We start from the raw sequence: 27,580 nt of genomic DNA, 5'->3' as shown, positions 1-27,580 counted from the left end.
CCGTCGGGCCGGGCTGGTTCGGGTGTGGCCGCCTGGCCGGGAGAGAGAGAGAGAGAGCGAGGGAGGGAGGGAGGCTGGCTGGCTGGCCCGCCCGCCCGCTCTCCCCCTCGCTCGCCCGCCCAGTCAGTCAGTCTCGGGCGGGCGCCATTTTGTGTGGTGCAGCCTCCTCTCCTCTTCTCCCCGCGGCCCGCCCGGCCCTCCCGAGCGCGGGGCTTCCAGGCTCGCCCCCCAGTGACTGTGCCCCGCTCGCTGCTCGCCCGCCCTGGCCCCCAGCATGGCCGTGGAGAGCCCCAGCGGGCCCCCGCCCAGCAGCCCGCACGCCAGCCCCCCGTCCCCCGGCGGCAGCGGCAGCAGCGGCCCCCTCCCGCTCCCCCCGGCCCACCCGCCGCCGCCGCCGCCGCCGCAGCTCCCCGGGGGGGCCGCCGGCGGCTCTCCCCCCTCCCCGTGCCCCCCCCTCTCCTCCTCCTCCTCCAGCAGCGCCCGGCCGCCCCCGCAGCAGCCGCCTCCGCCGCAGCACCACCAACACCACCATCACCACCACCGGCCCGGCCCGGACGAAAGGTCCAGTACCCGCCGCCGCTCGCTCGCTCGCTCGCTCCCCCCCCCCGAATCTCCCCCTCCCCCCCCCTCTCCCCCTCCCCCCTCTCTCTCGGCTGCTGCCCGCGGGGGGGGCGGGCGGGGGGTAGGCAGCTCGGTAGGTAAGTGGAGGGGCCGGGCGGGGGCAGGAGGCTCCCCGGGAGAGGCCCGCGCTGGGGGGGGGTGGGGGGCGCCCGGATTCCCTCCCCCGCCCTTGTCCTCCGCAGCAGGCAGAGGGCGGGCGAGGGGCTGCCTGCCTTCCGGGGAGGGGGCCGGGCCTCGGCCTCAGCCTGCCTCCCTCCCGCAGCAGACACGCTCATCACTCGGGCCTGCCACGAGGCCGGGGAGGGACGGCGGCACACGGCTGTGTGTGTGTGGTGTGTGTGTGTGTGTGGAGGGCCTCCCCCCCCGCCCCGTCTTCTCTGCCCCCCCATGAGAGGGCAGGTGGCTGCCGCTTGAATGCACCTTAGAGTGGCTCCCCCAGTCCCCGAGGAGTTCTCTCTTTCATGTGATGCAGGGGTTGGGTTGGTAAGTAATCTCTTTTATTGAATAATTCAGTTTGTACTTTGCTCCTTTCTTCCCCTGCCACAAGCAAAGGCCAGAAGTCAGTAAGCATTTCATTTAAGGAAACAGAACTGTGCCCCTTTCTGTTGACCCGATTTGTGCCCCTTCCATGTGCGACCTTAACTTAGAAAAGTACTCACAAAAGCACACACCCATCTTTATTTTATCTATTTGTGTTTAAGAGGCCCAAACCCTGCTGTAACGTTTGCAAGGTGAACCCCCTTCCCCACCCCACACAAAGTGGTCCAGCCAGATTCCATCTAAATGCAGGCTGTGGATTCATTTTCTTTGTCTACAAACTCCATCTTCACTCCATTATGTGGAAAGTGGACCCACACTGCACTTATTGCAGGTCTGTTCAGATCAAAGCAAAGTTGTTCAGATCAAAACAAACAAACAAACAGTAAGCAATCCCAATGTGTAACAAATCACAGTGTCCCCCAAATCATCACACTCTCAGTTGTTGCTTTCTTTGGTAAGTACTAGTCCTGTACAGTGTAAGCACCTGACTAGCAACCTTTTCCTTCCTGTTTCCATTGTCCTTTTGTTAGCCACATGTACTGTGAAAACTCCTTTTGCTCCTCACACAAGACAAGTGAATTGAAATTACTGCTCCTCCTTGTCGCCTTCCACAGACTGGCTTCCCAGCCCCACCAGTCCTCTGCTTTCCAAGTCCTGTCATTCCTGCTCATCATGTAAAACATGGATATACACTTGTCCCACAGTGCTTTAGTTGTCCTGTTTATTCCAGCTGGGGTTAGGGTTGTAACTCGTTTCTGAAGGGCCACATGTTCCTTTATGTGAAATAATCTTGGCTTGTTTGTCCCTCTCTTGTGCTTTCTTCCACTACCCAAATGCTTATGTTGTGTACGTATGCCAGAAAACCTGATTTACAAAACCAGGAAACCACTAGTCGTTTGTTGGGTACGAACAGTAAGGAGTTTTTGTTTGGGGTGATTAATGGAAATTTGATAGTGGAGTAAGCTCAGGAAAAGCAAGCTTTTAAAAGTTCAACTTACTAATATAGGCATTATATATTGCCCATGTAATTCTTCTTTAGCACCCCATCTTCTGTTGCAGGGGTTGACTATATTTACACAGTAGAATTGCTAGCAAAAAAAACCCCTCCCACAATTGCTGAGGCTGGATAATTTCAGCCAAAGTCAACTAGCCTGTGTGTGTGTGTTTGTGTGTGTACTAGCCCTGGCCACACAGAAGACAGAGGATCTGAAAGTATAATCCCACCCATAACCTTCATTATAGAAGCCCACATTTCCGCAGATTGTAAATAGAGCTATTTTATTCCTGCTGCTGCTGACTTTAGTAAACTTTCCAAGATAGGTTTGGCTTTGCTTCTCCTGAGAATGGGGCAGCTTGACTTCCCCTCTTAGGTTTAGAGAGCTGAATGGAAGCGGCCAAGCCAGTGCCCAGAACACATCGGATGTCAATTACTATTTCGCTGCTGTGACTTGCCATCCTCGATTAATAGTAGTAGTTAATATTTTTCCTCTGTGCTCCAAGCACTATGCACACATGTATGATTCCTGCTCATAAGAAGCCTTTCAGCATGGCCAGCACCTTTCTGAGATGTGCAGAGGTATTAACTAGGCCTTGTAGGTACCCTGTATGCTTTTGAATTCTTTTTCCTGGGAGCTGTGGACAAATGTGGGGTGGAACTTGCCAGAAGACTGGTGGCGTTGTGTATGACACCCGTGGAGTATTTTGCAAAATAGGAGGAACTGCCCAGAAAGTTCCAGGTCTTCATACCACAGGCACTGACCTTTTCTCTGGCAGTTCTGTTATGTGCTAGGTTTAGCAGATTTCATACGGTACATGTTTTTTGTGCCTTAAAGGGTTTTGTAGAAAGAGAAGAATTTTAGCAGTCAAGTTTCTTCTACCACTAGGGCTAGTGAAGCTACTGAATTCCCATCAGGGGTTGGAGACTCCGGAGTCCCCCTGTTGAGTCTGGCATGTGCGTGCCGGGGGGGGGGGGGAGTGACATCATCTCAGAACACCGTGAGTCAGCATTTTGGCCAGCAGGAGAAGGGTTGGGAAAGAGCTCCCTGTTCAAACACAAATGACTTCATTAGCTGGCAGTTTTTGAAGGCAACCATTGCAAAACGAGGCTGCATATGAAGCTGTTTGCAAAAATTAGCCCCCTCTCCAGTAGTGTCCCATTAAATTCAATACTGCAGATGCAGCATTCTTAACTGGACTGGTAATAGGGAACTAAGGACTGGGAGCTGGCTGCTAAAAGCCATCTCCCCATTCCCCTTCCCTGACTGGGGGGACGGTGGCGGTCTGCAAAGGTGTTTTGATAGCGGAAAACCTCAGGTGACTGCTAGGTGGCAAAAGAGGGCCCTGCATTCTTTGAGGGCTAGCCTGTGCGCGGAGCAGGCAGACGGCAGGTTCTTCCCCCTTCTGTAGGACTCACGATCTCCATGGTTTATAATCCAGTGGCAGCCAGCTCTGCTGGATCCTGTGTGGCCCAGGATGTGTAGAGGACTCAGAGGGCCAGTTCTGGCTCAGGGTCAAGGCTGTGAGAGTTATTCCAGCAATGCTTGGGGAGGGAGGTTCCAAGGGAGCCAGGAAGGAGAGGCAACCATTTGGAAGGAGTGAAAGGGGAAGAGACCTCAGAGGTGCACATAAGATCATTTATCCCAAAGGAAACCAAAGCTTATCTGGCCATTTTGAAGTGATGCGAAAAATGAAACGGTTTTGGTTTTGGTTTTGCTTCGAAGTAAATGAATCACAACCATCCCTGAGGAAAATTTGAATCTTGGAAAGGCACCAGGCCATAAGTGGCTTTCTGTGCCCCTTTGAGGTCTCCTCCCTCTTCATTGCCCTGTATGGTCGAATCCTGCCCATGGTTCTTTTTGGTTTCCTCTGAAAATCCAGGTGCCTCCAGCCGGAAAGAAATTTAAGACAAAATGATACACACCAACAGTGAGTTTAGCTGCATGTTTAAAAAAAATCTCTCTATGACATGTTTGTGTCCTCATCCTGCCATGCATACTGAAATATGGACTGCTACAAGAACCCTGTTATGGTCTGGATTTTCAGGCCAAATCCTATCCATATGTTCTTGAAATTAAGTCCCACACACTCTCCCAGATTGGTGCACATAGGGCCTTACATGTTTGAGAGATCCTTTTCATGGGAACATAGGAAACTGCCATATACTGAGTCAGACCATTGGTCTATCTAGCTCAGTATTGTCTTCACAGACTGGCAGCGGCTTCTCCAAGGTTGCAGGCAGGAATCTCTCTCAGCCTTATTTTGGAGAAGCCAGGGAGGGAACTTGAAGCCTTCTGCTCTTCCCAGAGGGGCTCCATCCCCTGAGGGGAAGATCTTGCAGTGCTCACACTTCTAGTCTCCCTTTCATCTACAACCAGGGCAGACCCTGCTTAGCTATGGGGACAAGTCATGCTTGCTACCACCAGACCAGCTCTCCTCTCCTCTTTCATTTCAGTGCAGATTAGTTGCACACAGTGAGTGGTCTTAGGACTCCTCTCCCTTCTTCAGATGATTCAGGGAGCTCCTTGTGAATTAGCCGTTTTGCCGGTCGGAAAACGCAGCATGGTTTTGTGACACCAGAGAGGCAGCTTTTGCCTGTCCTGTAACAAGGAGGGAAATGTGCTCTGCCCACTTGCTGGGGCATGTCGGTGTGGATTTGCTGAAAATGCCATTGACTGTGAACTTTGGTTTGACCGGGGTGTTGCTCCAGGGAGCATCCTGCCTTTGCTGTATTTGTGTTTCAGCCCCCCAGCACCACCATCTGTCTGGCCCGGTGTGGCTGTGTTTCCTCACCCATCAGTCAATTCTACTCCTGTACACCAGAGTCCGGGTGTTTGCTCTGTGACTTAGCTGAGAGGTCGTCCTGCTCTGGATCAGCAGCCTGTACAGATTTAGGTGGTGCTAGTGGGCACTCTTTTCATTCCCAGTTCTGGAGCTCCCTTACCCGAACATACACAGACACGGCACCTGCTCCATCTCGCGGCATTGTGTTCATGGGCAGTCTAGGGGGGTGTCGCGTTTCTCTGGTGTCTCCTTTTTCTTCCGGGCGGGCAGCAGCAGCAGCAGCAGCAGCAACCTTCGATCTTGGTTTTCCGCAGGAAAGTACTTGCTCCTGCTGTCAAGTTTGAGGCACAAAGTAGAAAGGTAGGGATCATCCTTGCCAAAAAAGAGCTCATGTTTTGGTTGCTGCCGTTAAATAAGAACTTGGTCGTTTTTTCTGCACTCCGTCCGGTAAAGTGAAAGCACAAGCACGTCCCACTTCCTTGCTGGCCTTCCATCCCGCAATCCCATTGTGCTCAAATTCCCCTTGTGTCCCTTTGGCTTGGCCGTGCCTGCTCTCTCCTGGCCTGTCGTCTTTCATTCCAGGTGGTGCTTAAGGCTCTGCGCCTTCCCCTTCGCCTCCATGTGCTCCCCTCAAGCTCAGCTTCACTCTGGCTTCTGACTTTCTGCCTGGCACCTTGGCTTGGTGAGGAAAGCCAGCACTGGCCCAGCCACCACCGCCGCCTCCTGTCTCCCTGGACCTCCTGACCAGGAGCCATCCTTGTGCTGCTGGCCGAGGCTTGACACGCCTCCCCCCGCCCGGCTTCTTTATCCAGCCTGGTATTCTCACGCCACCTTTTCCTCAGCGTGCACTCGCTCACTCTTGTGCTGCTGGCGTGAAATGAAGCTTGCAGTCCTTGTTCCTTGCTGTCAGCATCTCCCTGTGTTGACTGCCCAGGAGAGGGAGGGAGGGAAGAGCCGGCCAGGCCTCTGCGCCAGGTCTGGGGAAGTTCTCTTTCCTGGCATGTCTGCTGCACAGGCTCCAGTGGTGGGGTTGGTGAGGTCACACAAGGGTGACTGTGAGGTCGCCCTTTGCCTGGAGCGCCACATTCTGCCAAAGGGCTGGCTACTGCTGAAAGCCCCCAGGCCAGCCGTTCCCCCAGTCTCAGCGTTGTCCTCTGAAAGCCCCTAGCCACATGGCAAGCACGCTGCTTTGCTCTCTAGCCAGAGTGGACAGGCATGGCGAGCTCTACTGTGACGCTGGCAGAGCCCTGTAACTTTCAGTAATAAGAACGAAGATTACTCTGACTTGCTGATGAAGAGCGTTCGGTCCCCTGAATGCTTTTGTTTTGACAGCATAATTCGCCTCCCCCCCCCCACCCCACCCCGCCTTCTGAGCTGAAGCTTTCAAACCATTTGTATGGCCACACGAAGTGTTGCGAAGGCACTCCGTGTGGATTGATGCCCAGGTGGAGGAGACATGAGGTGAAGGGGCCGGTGCCACCCCAGGAGAGTAGGTGGCAGCCCTGGAACTCAGAGCTCCCTCTTCCCTCCTCGGGCCCACATCCCTTTGTGCTGTTCAAAGTCCCTTTCCCCAAAACACGGATTAGTAGGGAGGTGAGGTGTTCGATATGACTCTTTCTCCCTCTTGTCCAAGACTTAAAACAGCTTGAGTGAGTCAGTGGTGTCCTCAAGCGTTGGTTTTGTTGAGTTGCACATTTTCCCATTTGTGGAAATGTTACAAGCAGCCATCCTGGAGCATGCTGCTAGCAAAAGCCTGTTCCCGGCCTGGGTCTCCTGGCGGACCTGGCGGTGCAGGTGCGCTCCCTGCTTCCTGCACACGGCAGCGTGTTCAGCCTCGAATCCTGGCCAGGATGGCAGAGGGGTGTTCTCTGTTGCAGGCAAAGGGATGGCTGGACTTTACGCACCATTTCCCAGCCGCCAGTGGACCGGCCCTTGTGAATGGCCCTCGTGGAGCAGATCAGCTCTTACGGGAACAGTGCATGCTGTGGAGGCCGTTTGCAGAGCCGGCTCAGATTGCCCGGGGGGCGGGCAGCTCTGCTAAGCTGCGGTGTCAATGTGCCCAAGGATCCGGTCAGCCTCTGTTTCTTTTTCTTGTCTTGCTCTGGACTTCAGGGACACAATCCTGTCTAGGAGAGCAAAAGACCAACTCTTGGCCCTTGGCATCCTTGGGTGGGACCAGTGGCTCCCTGCCAGTCTGATACTGGTTGGGACCAGCACGGCAGCCTGCCCACACTGGGTAATTCTTCCTTTTGTGAGGCAGCCGGACACTGCCTTGAGTGCCCAGCTTATTGTATTTACTCAAATTCAAGACAACCCTGAATTCAAGAGAGGTTATGCCTGTATTTAACCGAAAGGAACAGGACTCTGGATTTAAGATAACCCCCCAATTTCTAACACCAAAAAACTTGTGGGGTGGACTAGTCTTGGATTCAGGTGAATATGGTAAGCCCTGGAGCCAGAGCAAAAAGCACAAAGCTTTGAGTGTCATAGAAGAGGCAGGCTAGGGTGGCTCTTTGTTTGCAAGACCCAAGTTTGACATTAAGGGACCCCCCCCCTCCAACCGGCTGCTTTGTTTTCATCACAAAGTGCTTGGCGCAGGGGTGGTGGGGGTGGTGAGGCCAAGCTCAGGAGGCGTCCGTGCTGTTGTGATTGTTGCAGAATGGATGCTTGGACAATTTCCACACCTGACTGTCCATAGAGGTTTGCACTTTTGTTTTTATGCGTGGAGGTCTCCTTTGGAAAAGAAAGGCCACCATTTGTTCCATGTCATGGAACATGGTTTTGTTGGGTTTCCCCACTGTGCTGTCTGGCTGCAAAGGACTGGGATATCACAAGCTCCTTTGCCTCTGTCTTTGAACACGGTCCATTTGCTTCCTGCCTTTCAGAGCTCTGTAATTAGGTGGGCGTGGGTTGTGTTCCAAGAGAGCCCAATCCAGGTCAGTTCTTGGGTGAATGACAGCTGAGACTCTCCGTCCTTTCCCACTGCGATACCAAAGAGGCCTTTGTGCCCATGTCTTTGAGCACGAGAGAGGTGCCTTGACATAGAGCAGCAGTGGGTGCCTGTGCCAACCTTCAGAAGTCGCTGTGAGGCCGCGGAATCCTTTTCCAGGAGTGTCTGACTCCTCTGCACTGATGGTCCCCTGGCTTGGTAGGCTACTTTTGAGAGATCAGTTTAGCTGGCAAAACTGTCTGTGGCCTGGAGGGGCAGCCAAGTAGTTGAGCTTTCGAGGTAAGTTAGCTAATGAGGTGCTTGTGTGGCTTCCGCCACAGTGGGATTGGAGCAGCGGGCAGAGAGGAGAGGTGGGCCTTCTTCCGTTGAGTGCTGTCTGTGCATGGCCACTAATAGGCTGTGGAGAAGGGGACTCCTGTCTCCCTCTCTCCAGATTCAGGGTGGGAGACAAGCCCACTTGTGTTCCCAGTTGAAGGGCTCCCGCAGGGGCCCGCAGCTGTATTTTAGATATTAAAAAACCCAACTTGCTGATGTGAACTGCATTTGCATGCAGGGAGCCCGTGAGCGACTGCAACAGGGTGCTTTGGGATTATAGGCTGAAGTCCTCTCTTCTCCACTCATCCAGGGGCTCACTGCCTCCCTGGCAGTATTAGGAGAGAGTTGGGCCTACCACTAACTCCTGGCCATAGTCTTTTCCTTCCCACCCCCCACATCTGTAATGTGGGAATAATGACAATGTTTTTGAAAATGCAATAAATGAAAATGGGGATAACACCACTTTGCCAGGATTTCTGAGATAATGTGCATGGCATGCTTTGAGCCATTAGGGAAAGTGCTATAGAAATACTTTCAGTACTTATTCTTTTCTGTCTTGAAGAGGAGTGAAGTGCTTCATTGTTAAATGGTTTTCTGCCTTTGGGTTGAGGATGAAAAGGCATGGGCAGGCAACAGTGCAGCATCGGTTTCAGTCGATGTCAGAAGCCTTTTGCTTGAGTTTTGCCGGCTGCTCTGCTGTGTGCCTTTTCAGAGGGTCCCTTGAAAACCTCCTGGCCTGTAATGGCAGCCCAAGGAGGATGAAGGCAAACCTCCCTCTCTGCTTAGATGACAAACCACAGAGGCCTTTGTTGTTGCTTGGATGGTCTTTAGCAGAGCGAATGTGGAGATTTCCAGGGGTGGATGTGTCTGCGTTGCCGGACAAGGAACTGTTTGGGGAGGGGCACCTGCTGGCATGTTCAGTGCGTCTCTCTGTGTGTGGGGGTGTCCTCCCAGGTACATATACGTTGGGCTTGAGCTGTGCTCTCTTCGTTGTGCGTGTAGCAGAGTGGGCAGGTCCAGGGTGGGGGACATTCTGGTGGGCAGATCTTGCTTGGTTCTGTGCCAGTCAAATGACCCTTGGCGTTTGGACCTGCTTTGGTAGCCTGTCTTGCTCCTTCCTGTCAAGTGATTCTGGTTGTCTCTCCTTTCAGGGAGGATGGAGAACTGGAAGAAGGGGAGCTGGAAGATGATGGAGGTGAGGAGCCCCACGAGGCTTCAGAGTCGCACGAGAGGAGTCGGAAGGAAAAGAATGAGAAGCATCACAGTGACTCGGATGAAGAGAAAACTCACCGGAGGAAGAGGAAACGCCGGAAAGAGCGAGAGAAGGAGAAGCGGAGGTCGAAAAAGAAAAGGAAATCCAAGCACAAGGTGGGTTATGAGAAGTGAGCTGGTGAGCCCAGACTGCAGCCCCCTTCATGCTTGGGCAGGTCTGAGAGCCATGTGGGGAGCAAGCAGGAACTGTTTCCTGCATCACGCCTCTTAGCAAGGGTCTCACGGAGCTCAGCACCTGCTGGGGCAGTGGCGGTGGCAGCAGCACGGTGTCATGCAATGTGCTGCAGAAGGGCCCAGGGCAGAGAGGCCTAAACTAGCAACTGATGTGGTGGGGCTGACTCCGCAAAGCATTGTGGACTAGAAGAGGCCTTGGTTTAAACAGCAAAAAACTGCTTCCAATTCACATTTGCCTCAGAAAAAGCATGAATAGCTGGTATGAGGAACCAAGGCTCTTTGTCAGACTTGCATGTGGAAGCCAGAATATGTCTGCCCTGTACAGTCATGACTTCTGGGAGCCCCCTTTCCAGCTGTGTTTGATGCCTGTGTGTCTTTGACTGCCCTCAGTTGGGGCTCCGCGATCTGGCAGTGGCTTTCTCGGCCACTGAAGGAAGAAATAGTTGGAGAGTGGACCAAGACAATATGAAATTCTTACCGAGGTGGAGAAGTCCATACTACAAACATTAGCACTCTGAGAAGCCAGAAGGAGGGATGTGCAGGCCATAGCCAGAATTGAGAATACAGGGAAATTTCGGTATTTGCAGAGGTTCCATCCCCAGCTAGTGCTGCGGGGACCAAAACCACGAATACTGAGTAATTGGGGAAATGGCATTGTGCGGGTTCGGTTACTAAGAGGAAAAAATTGCCAAAAAACATGGAACACAGCGCAGTAAAGTGCCCTACTGTGCTCCTTGGGTCCTCAGCAGTCCTTCAGTCCCCCCCAAAGAGTCAAAAATTGTCTGAGAATTGTGTCTCCCCCGTTCCTTTGGCAAAATGAGCCACAAAATGGCTCTTCTCCTCAAAATGGCAGTCAGAAATGAGGTAATTTCCCGCCACCCCTGACCCGCAGATATGCGGGTTTAAAACCCACCCACCCCTCCGATTTTTTTACCACATCTACTGAGGTCAGGTATCCGTTACCCAACTGTGGATACACAGAGGTTCTCCTGTCTATGGAAAAAAATACTCTCTGAATGGCCTGATCGTGGGTCAGACCCTTGGTCTGTCTAGTGCAGCACTGTTTGCAGTGACCGGCATGGATTCTCCAGGGCTTCAGGTGGGGCCTCTTTCTCCTGCTGCCGCCCGCCTTCTCTTCAGATGCAGCCAGGGAGTGAGCCTGGGACCGCCTCCATGCAGAATTGGGGCCCCTCCCTCGGGCTCCCTCTCTCTTGGTTCTTCCACACGCCCAGAGGGTCCGGACGAGGTCTGTGATGTGCTTGTTCCTCCTTGCAGCGCCACGCCTCTTCCAGTGATGAATTCTCAGACTACAGTGAGGACTCCGACTTCAGCCCTGGCGAGAAGGGGCACCGCAAGTACAGGGAATACAGCCCCCTCTACTCCTCAGTAAGCACCTGGCGCTCTTGCATTTGGCCAGCAACTGGGAGCCCTGTGGGGCAGGCATCCCTTCCCCAGCAGGCACCCGAGTTCGATATGGTGGGTGGTGGCGGTGGCAGCAGCAGTGGTGAAGTGGCTGTTTGGGCCCCTGTGTTGTTGCTGGGAGGCAAGGGTGGGGCTGGCTTTCCCCACTGGCCCGTTGGGTGGGAAGGACACTATGGGGAAGAGGTGGTGCTTTGTGGGGTGCACGAGGCAGGCGCTCCCAGGGCTGGCTTGTGGTGTGTGCGCAACCCCTCGCTGGGCCCTGACCACACGTGTGTGTGTGTTTGCCTCCAGGCTCATCAGCAGTACTCCTCCTCCTCCTCCTCTCACAGCGCCCCAAAGAAGGGGTACCCCAAAATGGAGAGCAAGAGCTACCCCCTGTACGAGGACTACGAGAATGAGGGCTACTGCGACTATGAGGGGGAGGATGACGGGGACCTGGGGAAGGAGGAGTACGATGACTTCACCAAGGAGCTGAACCAGTACCGGAGGGCCAAGGAGGGGTCGCACCGGGGACGAGGTAGGCCTGCCTGCCTGCCTGCCTGCCAACCACCCTCCTCCTCCTTCTAGGGCCCCGAGCAGAAAGCGGGTCAGGGGTCTGCAAGTTAGCAGCTGCAGACTTGGCAGAGGCGTTCTTCGTGGTCGCTGTGTTTTACATGAATGGGCTTTGCACCTGTGCAGAGACCATGTCGGAGCTTCCCAAGCTGAATTCAGTCTTTTGGCGGTAGCCCCGGTATATATATACGCGGCTACAGGGACCTCCTCCTTCAGCCTTTCTTCGTCCACGGACAGAAACACTTTGTGAGCTTTCTTTTGCTGAATCGCTAATACCGTAAGTATTTTCATTCTGTTCTCCCTTTCTTCCCGTTTTTAGTTTGTCTACCCCGCTCGTTAGCATTTTTATTTCGTCCCCAGTAACCTCCCCCCCGCGCCTTCAGGCCCAGCGTCCCCCCCCCCATTTTTTCTTTGGCCTATGGCCAAAACAACAACTTTTAAACAATGCCTCCATTGCAGGGCCAAAATCCCCTCCTCAGACAGCCACAAACTTTGTCTATTTTGTCTGGGTGAAGCACGCAAAAACTATTCTTGCGCCCACTGCTCAGTCATTACTAAGCAGGCTAGAAAGAACCGCGCTTCTCACCTAAAATTGTAGCTTTGGGAACAGGCCCTCAAGTCTTCCAACTCAGCGCGTTCCCCTAAACCTGCTGTGCAGGCTACGGCTGCGGCTTCTACACCCACATGGGGCTCACAGCCCATCTCTTCTCCTACGGGGCTTTTGTTTTCTACTCTGGTGCTTGCTGCGCCGGTCAATCCCATCTCCGGTCCTTCGACCTTTATCTCGAGGGTGCTACCCGCTGCTACGACATCAGACCCATCAGCACAATTGGTCTCGATGCAGCCTCCGAAACAAAAAATGCGGAAGAAAGACCAGCAAAATTGGGAAGAGGATCAACCTCCCAGAGAGAAGCATCAATCCCCGACTCTCATACCCGACCGACACGATACCGAGCGTCGATAGACCTTCGATCCCGCACCACTTCACAGGTCTCTCGATACTGAGTGGCAACAACCCCTCGATCCTGTGGCTCGATGATGGTCCCTTGAAACCGAGACCGTCCTGGAAATCGACGGTCCCGTGACGGGCAGTTCAAGCCCCCACGACCCAGTCTATGAGTCAGAACATTTTTCGGAACCGGACCCTGATGAATCTATACAGCCTCGCCACTTGACCACGTGAGAGCTTGAGGCAGTTCTGGATGAGTGCTACGCTAGACAAGCGGCGTACGAAGCAGACTACTGCCTTCCGCCACAGGATCTGCCCCATTCCTCTACCCGCCATGATCTTCAAGCCACGGGTTCATCCAGTGCTTCTCTTCCTCGATCTCGGTCTCCGCTTCACATCACGATCCCGAGACATCATACTACGCATCTTGCGGCCCCACCGCCCATCCTGCGGCCCCACCGTGGCCTCCTCCACGGACCACCTCTCTTACTACCTCCTAGGTTCCACTGAGGAACTACCCTGTCCAGGCGGCCACCGCTACTGTGCTCCCTGACACTCAAACCTGTAGTGCGCCTAAAGCCTCTGGGATTCCACCCTCTCCTGTTTCTTTGGACAACTCTTCTGATTCCTCTTCGGATGACAAACGTGAGTTCTCCCCATCCAATGTGATCTCCTTTGGATCTTCTCCTCCTGACCTAGTTTTGGAGCCCGACCTAGCTCCCCCTTGGAGAATTACAAATGCTACACTGGTTTTATTTCCTTGGAGGTCCAACTCACACAAGACGACAAGGCGGACCCCGATCCTTTGTTTCAACTAATAGAGGAGGACACACGTCCACCTGTCTCCCTCCCTCTTAATGGATCTCTACTGAAGGTGACAAAGAGTGCTTGGCTAAAACCTTCTTCACTCCTGCAAACTTCTAAGAAGTTGGACAACTTCTACAAAGTCCACGGTTCTTCTGAACAAGAGGACTCCTTCCTCAGAAAACATCCTTCTACAAGCTCTTCCCTGGCAAAGAGCTGTGGTTATACATCCCCGCCAGAGAAAGAAGGCAAAAAACTGGATGCCTTCGGAGGACGTTTATATTTTATTTCCTCGCTTCTTACGCATATTGCCTCCTACCAGGCTTACTACACCCGTTATCAAGCGTTCCTGTGGGACCGTGTCGCCCCCTTTCTCGACCATTTACCCCAGGAGGAACAAGGTCCTGCTAAGCTCTTTCTTAGTGACCACACAGGTCACTAAACAAGAACTTCATGGCATCCGACATTCTACTGAGGGAGCCGCCAAAGTTATGTCAACTTCTATAGTGTTTTGGCGCCACACTTGGTTACGCTCCTCAGGCCTGGCTCCAGATGCCAGGACCCGTATAGAAGATCTTCCATTCAAGGGTGACACCGTGTTTGGAGAAAATATGGATGACACCCTCCGGAACACTGCTCACTCGATGAGTCTGCAACAACCCCCTTTTCGTTCCTACAAACCCCAGCATTGGCAGCAACAACAGCAGTTCAGCCGCTCCCAACACTACCATCAACTGGACTGATACTTTCGGTCTTCAAGATATCAGCCTTATAAAAAGCACTCCTTTCCCCCCTCAACCAAACCTCAAAATCAGTGCTCCAAGGCTACCCAACCATCCTCTAAAAGTCAATGACTCCCCACCCCTTCCCAAGTGGGGTACGAGACTGTCACCGTTCTTCCCTGCTTGGGAACAGATTACCTCAGACTCCTGGGCTCTCACCGTAGACAGGATTGGCTACGCCATTGAATTTACATCACTCCCTCTGTTCAACCAACCCGTTGCCACCCCTGCCACCCCGACCCTTCTAGCGGAAGTCCAATCCCTCCTGTCAAAATCTGCAATAGAACTGGTACACAATCCACATTCCCTGGGATTCCACTCCACAGTTCCCAAACCAGATGGCGCTCTCAGACCAATCCTGGATCTTCGCGACCCCCGTAAGCAGGTCGCCTACTGCTGCTTCCGCATGGTCACAATTCTCAACACCATCTCTCTCCTTCACAGGAACCAATGGTTCATCTCCATATACTTACATGATGCGTACTACCATATAACCATTCGGCCCCAGCACCGCCGGTACCTCTGGTTCCAGATCACAACCTACCAATTCCAGGCCCTGCCTTTCGACCTGGCCTCAGCACCATGAGTTTTTACAAAGTCCATGGCTCCAGTTGTCGCCCACTTCCAACAGCAGGGCATCCAGGTTTTTCCATTCCTGGACGACTGGTTGCTGGTGGCCAACGATCCTTGAACCCTGCAAGCGTACCTCGAAACCGCCATCGCTCTGCTCTCCTCGCTAGGCCTTCAAATCAACTACGAAAAATCAAAACTCTCTCCCTCTCAAACCATAGAATTTCTGGGAATCTGTTTTGACTCCACCCTCACACAGATTTTTCTACCAGATTGCAGTATCCAGGCCATCCTGGACCTGTCCTCCCACCTCCTCATGCACCCTCAACAGCCACCACATGTTATCCAACAAATGCTTGGATACATGGCCTCTACCTCCTGAGGTCTCACCCCCTCCAATGCTGGTTCCTCTCAAACTTCAGCCCTCAAACAGACTCCATCCTCCAACTTCTCCACATTCCACCGCAGCCCTTGGACTCCTGCGGTGGTGGAACACCCCTTCCAACCTCTCCATTGGAGCCCCGTTTCACACTCCTCCTCCCACGCTCATCACCACCACAGATGCCTCCATGGAGGGTTGGGCCACACATACCCTCAACTACCATCTTCAGGGTCGCTGGCGCCATTGGAAGCGTGGTGCCACATCAGTTACTTAGAGCTCCTTGCAATCTTCAAGACCCTCCAGGGCTTCCTTCCATTGGTGGTCCAGTCCTCCATCATCGTACAGACGGAAAACACTACCGCAAAAGCTTACCTGAATCGACAGGGCAGCACTTCATCCAAGCCGCTTCTCCACCTGTCCATGGATCTCTGGAACTGGTGCATTCACCACGAGGCCACACCTTTAGCTGTCCATATCCAGGGCACTGCCAATGTCAGAGCGGACGCCCTCAGCAAGATAATGTCAACCTCCCATGAATGGATAATCCATCACCCCGCCCTGAGATCCATCTTCCAGCTCTGGTTTCTTCAGAACGTCGATCTCTTTGCCTCAGAAGAGAACACCCAGTGCCGACAATACTGCTCCGGAATCGGGACGGGGTCATTGGGGGATGCCTTCATCCTCCCTTGGACGGGCCTCTGGACTTATGCATTTCCACCCGTGCCCCTCCTACCCCGGGTCCTCAAAAAAATCTCTCACGACCAACCACGCTGCATCCTTGTGGCACCCTGGTGGCCCAGGAGGCCGTGGTTCCCGCGCCTTCTTCATCTGTCCTCGCACCAATTCAGACGCCTCCCAGCGATCCCACACCTCCTCTCCCAGAGCGACGGTGTCCTCCTACATCCCAATCTACCTGGCCTCCACCTAACTACTTGGCTGCCCGACCCACCTTTCTACTAAATCTCCAGTTAGTTCTTGACACGGCACGAAAAACTGTACTTTCGTACCGCCATAAATGGACTCGTTTCCAGAGGTTCCTGGCTGATCAACAGATCGCGCTCCCTTCAATTTCCAAGGGACACATCTGCTCCTACCTCCTCTCTCTCAAAGAGTCCGGGCTGAAGATGACATCCTTGCGTGTTCATTTGGCTGCCATTATAGCTCATTCCCCTGCTACTAGCTCCTCCTGGTTTCAACATCCTGTAGTCAAACATTTTCTCAAAGGACTTTCTCACCTACACCCGGACCCACCCATCATGGCTCCAGTCTGGGACTTGACCCTTGTTCTCTCATGTCTGATGAAAGTGCCATTTGAACCCATGGCCTCCATCCCAGTTGATCTTCTGACTTGCAAGGTAGCGTTCCTGACAGCTATCACCTCCGCAAGGCGTGTCAGCGAATTGCGCGCCCTTCGAGTAGACACACCTTATATGGTCTTCCACAGGGACATGGTTGTTCTCCGACCTGACATCTCGTTCCTTCCCAAAGTGTTCACCTCCTTCCACCGTTCCCAACCCATCTCCCTGCCGGCGTTTTTTCCTGAACCTTCAGATGATGCACAATGCCGTCTACATACCTTGGACGTTCGTCGCGCATTGGCTTATTATGTAGACAGGACTACCTCCTTATTATGTAGACAGGAATACCTCCTTACTGCACACAGACTCCCTCTTCATTCTATACTCTGGCCCTAACAAGGGAACACAAGCCTCTGCTCAATCCTTATCTCGCTGGATAGTCCGGACTATCACTCTAGCTTACCAAATCACAAAGAAACTCATTTCCCCGACCATATGGGTGCCCTCGACTAGAGCTGTAGCTACCTCCACGGCTTTCGAAAGGTCGGTCCCCTTGGACATTATTCGCCAGGCAGCAACTTGGGCCTCCAAACATTCCTTTGTACAGCACTACGCCCTAGACGTTCACGCCAGAAGAGATACGGCGTTTGGTAGGGCTGTGCTGCAATCCATTTTTTCCTGAACTCACCTCTAGGTAAGAAGGGCACTGGGTGCAGCTTGCTATGTGCCCATTCGGGTAAAGCACAGAGACTACGTCGAAGAACGACAGGTTGCTTACCTGTAACTTGGGTTCTTCTAGTGGTCATCTGTGCTCTTACACACCCACCCTTCCTCTCCTCTTTAACTCCTTTCTTCTAGTCTGTTTCAGGCTGCGGACTCAGAAGGCTGAAGGAGGAGGTCCCTGTAGCCGCATATATATAAGGGGGGCAGGGGCTACTGCCAAAAGACTGAGTTCAACTTGGGGAGCTCCGATGTGGTCTCTGCGCAGGCGCAAAGCCCATTCATGTAAGAGCATAGATGACCACTAGAAGAACCCGAGTTACAGGTAAGCAACCTCTCGTTCCGGCAGCTCCTTTTTAAAGGCCAGGGTCTGCTGGCTTCCGGGCTGTGGGTGTAGCTCTTTGTTCTGGGGCCGCCAGAGTCCGCTAACAAGCCCTCAAGTCAGGATGGCATCTGTTGTTTATTCCCGCTTCCTTTCGTTATCAGAGAGGAATGTGCAAAATCTGCCTGACGGTTCGTCTTTAGGCCAGTTGTCTACACAAAGGCGCTCTGGATCCCCCTTTTGGCCCCACTAGACTCACGTTGGCTTGGGTGCAGAAGGAGTGTCAGCCTTTTGGTTGCCTGCCCTGGTCCACTCTTTCTCAGGGTCACTGTTGCTCCCCTTTTCTTTTGCGCGCTTTGTCACGGGGGGACACATATTCCCTGTCGTCGTGTGTCCATTGGTGTGTGGGGACTCTGGGGGGATGTTGCTGTCTCCGGTAGGTAGGAAGAAATGCCAGATGCTTTTGTGCTGTTCTGGTGAGAGAGGGTCTCGTGCCAGACCTCGGGATGCACTGGGGTCTGATCAGCCACACCTAACTTCCTTAGCTCACTTTCTTCTGTTTTTCTGTTACTTGCCTTGCCTTCGTTGGCAGGGGGCCGTGGGCGAGGGCGAGGCTACCGCGGGCGTGGAAGAGGAGGGCTGAGAGGACGAGGCCTGGGCAGAGGCAGCCGCGGCAGGGGGAGAGGGGAGCATCCTGAGGAAGAGGAAGATCTGTATGAGGAAGAAATGGAGGTGAGCGGGCAGGTGGGGCTGAGGGGGAGAGAGGGCCGTGCTGGCAGGCGGGGCTCTTGCACTGGGCCCAGCCTCTGGCGTCCTTTCGTGAAGGGGCCCAGCCTGCCTTCGCCAACTGCTCCTCTTCTTCTGATTGGCAGTACTGTGAAGGAGAAGAGCCTGCAGGCGAGGAGGAGTACGACGACTATTCCAAAGAGCTGAACCAGTATCGCAGGAGCAAGGAAGGGCGGGGGAGAGGTATGGGGCCTTGGCGTGGGAGGCTGGGGCAGGCTCTGGCGCCACTGTTGGGTCCAGCGGCTTCATGGCGTTGCGGGACTTGTCCTGGAGGCATCAGTTCCCGTCTCTGAAACGGTCTTGTTTGGCATTGTTTCATTGCAGGTCTAGGTCGTGGCCGAGGCCGTGGCTCCAGAGGGCGAGGAGGCAAAGGGATGGGCCGGGGAAGGGGCCGGGGGAGAGGAGGCGTGGGCAAAGGAGGAGGAGGAGGAGGAGGAGGGGGCATGCATGACGAGGACGACTACTTCGAGGACGACATGGGGGTGAGTGCTTCTTTGGGCAAAGGCACCCGGGTACCTGGCACCTCCCTGCAGCGCTTGGGGTGTCCTTCTTTTTTTCTGTGGCTGTTGGCCTAACTGTTCACCATTCCCCTAGGATGGAGGCGGTGGTGGGAATTACAGGCGGAATGACCACGATAAATCTCACCAGCAGTCGGATAAGAAAGGGAAGGTGATCTGCAAATACTTCGTGGAGGGCAGATGCACTTGGGTGAGTGGCTGGCCACGGCTGCTGTGTACGACCCTCTTGTGAAAGGATGGGGTGGTGGACTTGGTTGGGTCTCAAGGCGTGGTCTGGAGGGGTCAGATGATGAGCAGGCCTCCAGCTCCGAAAGAGGCCTGGCTCAGGGCCAGGCCCGCTCTGTTGGCCTGATGTTGTAGTTGCGGCCATGTGTGCTTCCCGCAGCAGAACAGCAGCCCCTTTGCAGCCCCTTCGCAAGAGCTGCTCCCACAGCGCCCTCAGCAAGCCTGTCTTTGCCCACCAGCCACCCCAGCAGCACCCCTGCACGGTAGTGTGTGCCAGGCCGTGTCCCTCCCGCAGACAGACCCCACCAGGTGCTGCAGCCCTCCTCCCCCGCAAACCCCACGGGGCTTCTCTCTGCCCCAGGCCTCGCAGTCCACACAGCAACGGCGTAGACAGCACCTCTGGAGTAGCAACACGCGGCCGGCTATCTCACTGGTGGCCGCTGCTGGCTTTGCTGTAGGCCTTCCCTGCGTTGCACAGAGAGGGGAGGATGTCCTTCCCTGGGCAAGGGCTACCTGCATGCCTGCAGACAGTCCTGGGCGGCGGCTTCAGTGGGCCGTGCCTGTGCCTGGGAAAGAGTCTTGGTAGGGCCCAGGGGGGGTTAGCTGCTGCCGCTCTGCATCCAAGTGTCAGGCGGTGGTCAGCTGAGGAGTCCAGAGGCCATCGTCTCGGGGGACGGGCTTCCTCTGGGTGACTGACTGAAGGGCGCTCCCTTCTGCTGCCTCTGCTTCCTCCTGACAGGGGGAGCACTGCAACTTCAGCCACGACATTGAGCTACCAAAGAAGCGGGAGCTGTGCAAGTTCTACATCACGGGTTACTGTGCTAGAGCTGAGAATTGCCCTTATATGCATGATATCCTTTCTGGGGGAGGCTGCCTTGAGCTTGGGCTAAGCCTGCCCTGTGAGCTGAAAGCCCGGGCCTGCTCTTGGGTGTCTCATTGTTTGGGTGCTGAGCCTCTGCTGAGCTGGACACATGATGGCCACAGGGAAGCCACCCAGCAGCTCCTCGTGTGGTGGGGGCACCGGGGTCTCTGGGGTGGGGTGGGTGGCAGCCATGTGCCTCGCAAGGGGCCCCTTGGTCCCGTGGACCTCCCTTGCCCCCTTCGCTCTGGCTGGGGTTTTCCTTCCTTAATGCTTTGCACGGGACTTCCCTTGCAAGCTGTTCCATACGACGGGGAATTGCATCAATGGTGATGACTGCATGTTCTCCCATGAGCCTCTCACTGACGAGACGCGGGAGCTTCTGGACAAGGTAAAGAGGCTCCCTGGGCTGCTACCGAGGCTCACTTTTCACTGCTGGACAGAAACGGGTCTGTCAGTTGGCCCCTTTTCTGCCAGATAGTTTGGCACTCCTGGGGGGTGGGCGAGGGGTCAGCCAGTGTGCCAACAGTGTGCGCCCCCCCCCCCGGCATATGGTTTTGTGTTGCTTGTCCTTTAGATGTTGGCAGACGATGCTGAAGCAGGAGCAGAAGATGAGAAGGAGGTGGAAGAGCTAAAGAAGCAGGGAATCAATCCGTTACCGAAGCCCCCGCCCGGGGTGGGACTGCTGCCCACTCCCCCTCGGCCTCCAGGAGGGCCCCCGGCTCCCTCGTCTCCCAATGGCCGCCCGATGCCTGGAGGCCCGCCGGCTCCGCCCCCGCCCCCCCTGCCCCCTCCAGGGCCACCGCAGATGCCGCCTCCCCCCCACGAGCCCCTCTCCCCTCAGCAGCTGTCGCAGGACATGTACAAGAAGATCCCTTCCCTCTTTGAGATTGTGGTGAGGCCCACAGGGCAGCTGGCGGAGAAACTGGGCGTCAGGTAAGTGCTGGCTTCCCTCTGGGCTTGGCGGGTGCCGAGTGCAGGCAGGCACGGTGGGTGCATTCTGCCCCTTGAGCCAGGGGAGGGCAACCAGTCCCCCCTCCTTGCTAGTCAAAGGCTCCTTGGGTCCTCTGTGGTGTCCCCAGTGGGCAGAAGGGATCCCTCGAGGCTGTCCGGAAGGGGTTCCCTGACGCCGGCTGCCTTCTCTCCTCCAGGCATCCAGGCCTGTCTCCTCCCCGGTTCCCTGGGCATCCCGACATGCCCCCGGACATGCTTCCAGACATGTGCCCTGACATGCCGATGGGTCCAGGGATGAATGCTGGGCCCCCAATGGGCCCCGGGCCCCCAATGATGCCCTTTGGCCCTGAGGAGATGTCTCCCGGCCCACCGACACAAGACTTCTATGACAACTTCTACCCGCCGCCAGAAGGCATGGAGATGGACCCCAGCCTGATGGGGGGGCCAGGTAAGCTGCTGGGGGGCGGGGGGGGGCGGCTGGTGGCTGCCAAGGAGGTGTGTCTGCCTCTCTCTCGGCTGACCCCCCCCCCGAGTTTCCTAGGAGGCTCTCCCATGCCGAGGCCGGCTTCTCCATCGCCTGGGGGTGCCTGCTCCCCCTGCTGCTCCTGCTGCTCTCACACCATCTCTGCTTGCTCTCTCTGTGGCAGAAGGCTATGGGAACTATGAGGAGATGGACGAGCTGTCCCGGGAGCCTGTCTTGCCTGATCCCTCCATGGAGCCGGATTCCTTCTGTGAGGGGGGCGTCCCGAGACTCCAGAAGCCGCCCAGCAATGTGCCTGAGTTCCTGCCTTCCACCCAGAGGGCCCTTTACCTCCGTATTCAGCACAAGCAGCAGGAGGAGGAGGAGGAGGAGGAGGAGGCGGCGGCAGCGGCGGCGGAGAGGAGGGCACGCCGGCAGGCCGAGGGCTGCAGGCAGGAACGGGAGCATGAGGAAGGCAAGTGGCCGTGCTGCTGCTGCTGCTGGCGGCGCAGATCTTTGTGTGCTGCTTTCCAGCAGAAGTTCTCCCCCAGTGGCTTACCTAGAAAAGGGGGTGACACTGTCCTCAAAAGGCTCACAGTCTAAAAAGAACTACAAGGTCAGCTGCTCTCCCTCTGCTAAACAGAAGAGAGTTGTCATCGTGTCCGTGGCAGCCCTCGGAGAAAAAGAGACATTGGGTGGGCGTGTGGACAGCATCAGTAGAAGCCAGGAAAAAAGCAGGGGAGGCCCAAAGGTGCTGTGGCAAGGTTTATAGGGGGAAGTGGATGTGTAATTATCATGGAACTCTTACAGTGGTAATTATCGGGTCTGTTTCAATATACGTTCACCCGTCCTATCCCATTTCAAAAGCTCCAGACCCCAAATAAATGCACAGTTCTCTTTGGCTTCCTTCCTTATACATAGAAAAAAAAATAATCCATAGTCTGTTGCTAAGAATGTCTGCAAATACAGATCAAGCCTACTATTGGATCATTGCCTCCTTTCAGTATTGGGTCATGCCTGTTTGCAAATGAAGCTGCTTCTCCATTTCACAGTCAGTATCTTTTCAGCACCTTTGGGTCCTGTGCTGCTTTTTTCTGGCCCCTGTGCCTTGTTCAGCCTGCTCTGGCCATTCTGCTTTTCTGCCCTGGCATGATGATGGAGCCACTGCCTGCATGCCAGAGACTTGGGTGGCACTAGCAGAGGGGTGGCTGCAGCCTTTGCTCTCACTCGAAGTCTGGTTGCCTGCCATTCATGCGTGACTCTGGCCTAGTTCTCCAGGGGGCAGTAAACCAGATTACTGCGGGGTGAGTGGGTGAATGAACCGCTCTGCCTCTGCCTCCCTGCCCCTAGTGTGCTGGGGAGAAGGCTCAGCTAGGGTCTAGCTTTTTCTCTGTGGTGGTTGCCAGAACCTGTCTTGGGACCAGTTCATGGTGATCAAATTGACCTATGAAGCCCCAGATGGCCTGCAAGTGGATCCCCTCTCCCTTATGTCCCAGCACAGGCTTTGAGATGGGAGCACTTTTGAGTCAAGAGTGAGTGAGGAAAAAGAACCTGAAGGTCCCCTGGATCCTGTCTCTTCTCTTCACACTGTAGAAGCCCTTTCCACTGGGGTGGGGAGACAGTCTTCCGTGGATGGGACGCAGTTCGCTCTCTGAGGAACGTTGCCCCTTGCCTGGCAGCATGTAGGCTGCAAGGTGGGCCTGCCTGATGGGGTGGGGGCTGCTCTGAAGGCCAGTGGCATGTCAGCACTGACTCGCTGCCCTTCCCTCTGCTCCCCTCCCCTCCCCTCCCCCCCAGGTGATCCTGGCAGTTGGTATTCCAGCGATGAGGATGACGGCGGCAGCAGCGTCAGTTCCATCCTGAAGACGCTCCGGCAGCAGAGTTCCAGCCGGCTCCACGAAGACCCAGCCAGCAGTGCTGGGCCTGTCTCGGGGCGGAGCGACCCTCGCCTCCAGAAGAGCCAGCCCTCAAGTGGCAGCCGCCCTGCTGACCCTCGCCTTTTGCGGGACCCCAGGCTTTCTCGGAACATGGAGCCTTCTGGCCCGTCTGGGGCTGCGGACGTGGGGCCCACTGACCCGAGACTGGCCCGGCACATTCCCCCGCCTGCCCCCAAGCCAGACCCTCTGCATTCCAGCCCCACCATTGGCCAGAAGGCTGCTCCAGTTCCTGACGAGGAAGAAGGGGAGAGGGCCCTGAGGGACAAGCCGGTCACGATCCCTCTCGATGCGCTGCCCGGTCAATCCCTGAGGGACCCTCGCAGCCAGCTGCAGCAGTTCAGCCACATCAAGAAAGACATCGTCCTCCTCAAGCCCGCGTTTGCCCGCCTGGTCCTCTGGAGCCCCGAGGACCTGATCCCCCTCCCTGTCCCCCCGCCGGAGCTTGTGCCTGTCCCAGCCGCTCTCCAGGCCCTGCCTGCGCTCGACCCCCGCCTGAACCGCCCACAGAACCCCAGCCTTTCTGACCCCAGGCAGCGGACTGCAGCCCCCGCAGAACCCCCCGCGGCCAGTTCTGGCTCCAGCCTCCCGGACTTTGAACTGCTGTCCCGGATCCTGAAGACGGTCAGTGCAGCCGGCAGCCCTGGCCACCAGAGTGACAAGCCGAGCGACCCCCGGATGCGGAAAGCCCCCACTGATCCCAGGCTGCAAAAGGCAGCTGCCGAGCCAGCCTCCTCCAAGCCGGCCGACGGCAATGCCTCGGCAGCCAGCCCGAGTGCCAGCTCTGAGGCGGCCCCCGGCATAGCCCCCTATGACCCCCGGCTGCTGACAGCAGGAGGGCTGAGCAGAGGCAGTGGCCAGAGCAGCGTCCTTAGCGGGATCAGCCTCTACGACCCGAGGACTCCCGGCTCCGGCTTCAAGGCAGCTGAGCCCACCAGCGAGGGGAGCGTGGCCACCAAGGGCCCCGACGGTGGCAGCAGCAAGAGCGGCGGCGGCGGCAGAGGCAAGGAGCCCTTGTTTGTGCGCCGGTCGGCCCTGGATCAGCCGGAGGCAGAGAAGCCCAGTGCCGAATCTGCCACCGACAGGTACAACAGCTATAACCGGCCACGGCCCAAGGCGGCTGCCGCTCCGGGGGCCGCCGCCAGTCCCGCTGCAGAGCCCGCCACGCAGCCTGGCGTCCACAACCTCCCTGTGCCCCCCGTCTATGGCATGGTCAAGCAGGCGGCGAAGTCTGGGGCAGGCAGCCCCTTTGGTGGGAGCAGCCCTACCCAAGAGGGCGAGCCCCAGGACGCCGGCTCCTTGAAAGACGTCTTCAAAGGGTTTGACCCCACAGCCTCCCCGTTCTGCCAGTAGTGTTGCAGACTGGCGCTGCGTGAGCCTCGGTCTCCGGGGGAAGCAGGCAGTGTTGGCCCCCCTTTTAAACCCAACCCCCCCCCTGCTTCCCTCGGCCGCATCCCTTGTATATAAATCCTTGTGGTTTCTCGCAGTGCTGTAGCCTGGCCTCTCCAAGCTGCATCGTAAGCGAGTCATCAGAGCAGGACTTGCCAGTATTGTCCAGGTTCCTTGGCGGATTTCTTTTGAGGGCCACCTGAAATCACACCGTGTGGGGGGAGCACAATCATTCAGTTCCTTCAAATCTTCATCGACACGCTGGGCCAGCTAGTCCTGCCAGCCACGAGCCCTTTCTGGGCACAGTGGGCTCTGCCTGAAGCCTCCCCCCACCTGCTGCTCCTCTTCATGTCTTGCCTGGGATGGGGGGGGGGGCAGCGGAAGCCACGAAGTTCGGACCCGTTGCTTACAGGGGCAGAGCGGCCGGCCAGGCTGATCTGTAGAATATGCGTATGTTCATTGCTGAACTATAACAAAAGAAATGTATCATAGCCTTTTAAAAGAAATCTAGTGCATTGAAAATTACCATGGAGAAGTAACCATGTTGGATTATTTTTGTAATTGTGTTGCATTTTGTTTTAAGTACCTGTATTTCTGCCATGTTCTGGAGTTGCTGGATTGTGGCAAGATCCCAGCTGGGCTAGAACAGGGGGCTACGTCTGCCGGGTGGGAGGGCCTCTTAAAAAGCGATGCGTTCTACCAAAATAGAGTTTGTAGTATTGAAATTAAATTATTAACATCCCTCTGATTTCACTTGTGTGTGTTCTACGCTCTTCTAATTAAGCTGGGATTGTTAGTGTCCAGAAATGGCCTTGCGATTATGTTGTCCCTGTCGAGAGCAGGGAGCCCCGCAGAGAGCGGCTTGTGGAGGCGGGCAGCCGGACAGGGCCCCGGGTTGCTGAGGAGCTCTCCCTTGGGTTGGGCCCTCCCCTGGGCGGCAGGATGCCCTCAGCTGCCACCCTTGTTCCTCATCCTGCCTTTTTGGCTTGCAGGTGCAGGAGCTTGGTGAGGGAGGGGGAGGAGGAGGAGGAGGAGATGGGGCGGCTGTGTGAAGAAGTGTTTCCTGGCAAAAGTGTTAGCAGCTCTTTGCAAAGTCTTTCCAAAGTGGAAGGGAGGCGCTTTTGCCCTTGGTGCTCAAGAATCCTGCCCAGTGTGTCTGCTCAGGGGCGTACGGAAAAGGCCACTGAGGATTTGGTGAGGGATCCCAGGGTTGGCCTGGCAGCCAAGCAGTTGTTGGAGGCGGCCCCCCAGGGTGCTGCTGAGGTGCTCTCAGGAGAGCTGCCCCAGCGAAAGGAGCCCAGAGAGGTGAGAGAGCGAGCATCTTCGCTGTGGAGCAGACATGTCTGATGACCTCAGGCGGCTGGGGGCTGTGCTGGAAGTGGAGGGACTCATCCAGCTCATCTGGTTTAGAAAGGGATGCTGAGTGTGGCCCTCTGTCTTGACCGATATCCTGGCAGCCAAGCGGCAGTTGAAAAGAAGGAGCTGGGTGGTGGGTGGCCGCTGGAGAGGACCATCGTGGGTGCCCAAGCAGAGAATGTTTGGTTTTTAAAGGGGCCGAAGCACTCGGAAGACTAGTCTCTCCCCGCTTTCCTGCGCCTCTGCAAATCCTCCTGTTTCAGGCACATCGACTGATGTGGCTTGTTTCTTGCCTGTATTGTAGAAACTGGTTTAAGATGGGGTCGCAAGCACGGCACCTGGCTCCAAATGTAACCACTTTTCTTGATGGGGAGCTATCAAGACAGTTCAGCCAATTGCCTACAACTATTTCCTTGGCGTAGCTCCTCTTCAGTTCTGGGGGGGGGCGGGAATCGGGACCTAGAGCAGAACTCCCAGCCACCTCTCAGCACGATCATCTCCAGGGCTCTTTGGTAAAGCAGAGACTCTTAAACTGGCCTCCGTTTGTGGGTGTCACGGTGACAAAAGACACTTAGTGAAGACTCCTGTCCCTTGCTTAGCTAGAGATGCTCGGAGCCCTTTGCAGAGCAAGACACAAAGCCCCTTCAGTCAACTGCCAATGGCAAGAACTGAAACCTTTGCTAACTGATGAAGTTGGTCCTCTGCCAGAGCATTATAAAAATGCAAAAAAAATAAATAAAAATTGTAAATATTTGAGAAGAGGTTTGTATATATTGTACTGTTATTTTTACAGTGAATTTTTGGTTGTTGCATGGCTCTGTTTACTTTCTTTTTTTTATCATCACACATTTGTCTTCCAACAATGTCATCCAGACTCAAGTCTCCTATCATTGTACTGCTGACATTAAATGATGCCGTGATTTTAAAGGTGGTTGCCTGCCTGCCTGCCTGCCTCTCTGTCTGTCTGTCTGTCTGTGGGGTGCAGGGGCTTCGGGTGGTGGAGTCGGCTGCAGAGACAGGTGGCGATTGGTGGGCGGAGCTGGCAGCATCCCAGGGATGCTCTTGGTGCTCCACACAATGGGGTGGGGCAGGGAGGCTAAACACTCCCCACCCCGTGGTCAAAATCCAGCTTACCTGAGTCCGAGTAAAGCTTTTGCAGGATGCCAAAGTGGCGCAGTCTCTCCCTGGGTGAACGGAGGGCTGCAGGGCGGGATGGAGGGAATCAACTGGCAGTGGCGTTTCAGAAGAGCGTTGATGTATGTGCAGGCCACTTGAAGAGGAAGGCAGTGGCCAAGGGAGGCCCCTGCAGCGGGTGGAGGAGCGCAGAGGGGAGCTGTAGGGGGCCACACATGGCTGGCATCCAAGGGCGGGGATGGAGACAGGACCCCTCCCGCCCCCTTGGCCCGTCCACTGCTTGCTTTCCCCACAGGGAGCCCTGCGGGGGGGGGGCTGCATGAAGTACTCCTCTGGCTTGGCTACGGTCCGTATGGTTGCAGGGAGGGCTGCCTGCATTGCAGTCAAAATCCAGCCGCCTGTGTCCCAGGGGCAAGGTATGAAGGGTCGCCCTCTATGCCACCCATTCTCGTGCACACACACAACCCCCCCCCCCGAGAAAGGCAAGGGTGGCGGCTGCCAGTGGACTGTGG

At 55.6% G+C, this 27,580-nt stretch overlaps 1 protein-coding gene across 4 annotated transcripts; it reads left to right on the top strand.

The window, feature by feature from the left end:
• Positions 1–2: 2 nt before the first annotated feature.
• ZC3H4 (zinc finger CCCH-type containing 4) lies at positions 3–26,865 on the top strand. Of its 4 annotated transcripts, none has more exons than XM_053267349.1 (14): positions 3–561; positions 9,358–9,574; positions 10,928–11,038; positions 11,366–11,591; positions 18,046–18,185; positions 18,326–18,422; positions 18,564–18,721; positions 18,834–18,947; positions 19,722–19,833; positions 20,123–20,232; positions 20,419–20,777; positions 20,993–21,243; positions 21,443–21,730; positions 23,053–26,865. In XM_053267349.1, exons 1-14 carry the CDS (start codon positions 275–277, stop codon positions 24,540–24,542), a joined length of 3,960 nt encoding a protein of 1,319 aa, XP_053123324.1. In that variant the 5' UTR covers positions 3–274; the 3' UTR covers positions 24,543–26,865. The 4 variants fall into 4 exon arrangements, with proteins under 4 accessions (XP_053123324.1, XP_053123328.1, XP_053123325.1 ...); XM_053267353.1 differs by lacking the exon at positions 3–561 and adding an exon at positions 765–1,104; XM_053267350.1 differs by lacking the exon at positions 3–561 and adding an exon at positions 5,885–6,190.
• The last annotated feature ends 715 nt before the right edge of the window (positions 26,866–27,580 follow it).

The sequence above is a fragment of the Hemicordylus capensis genome, chromosome 7 (genome assembly GCF_027244095.1).
Source record: "Hemicordylus capensis ecotype Gifberg chromosome 7, rHemCap1.1.pri, whole genome shotgun sequence".
Taxonomy (NCBI): domain Eukaryota; kingdom Metazoa; phylum Chordata; class Lepidosauria; order Squamata; family Cordylidae; genus Hemicordylus; species Hemicordylus capensis.
Note: the sequence above shows the minus strand (reverse complement) of the source record. Positions and strands in the feature narration are given on the sequence as shown.

What these genes read in the sequence shown, in the direction of transcription:
- ZC3H4 (XM_053267349.1), top strand. Translation starts at nt 275, where the DNA reads ATGGCCGTGGAGAGCCCCAGCGGGCCCCCGCCCAGCAGCCCGCACGCC. An exon ending in CGGCCCGGCCCGGACGAAAG is followed by an intron (nt 562 to 9,357) that starts GTCCAGTACCCG and finishes CTCTCCTTTCAG; the next exon opens with GGAGGATGGAGAACTGGAAG. An exon ending in TGGAGGGCAGATGCACTTGG is followed by an intron (nt 18,948 to 19,721) that starts GTGAGTGGCTGG and finishes TCCTCCTGACAG; the next exon opens with GGGGAGCACTGCAACTTCAG.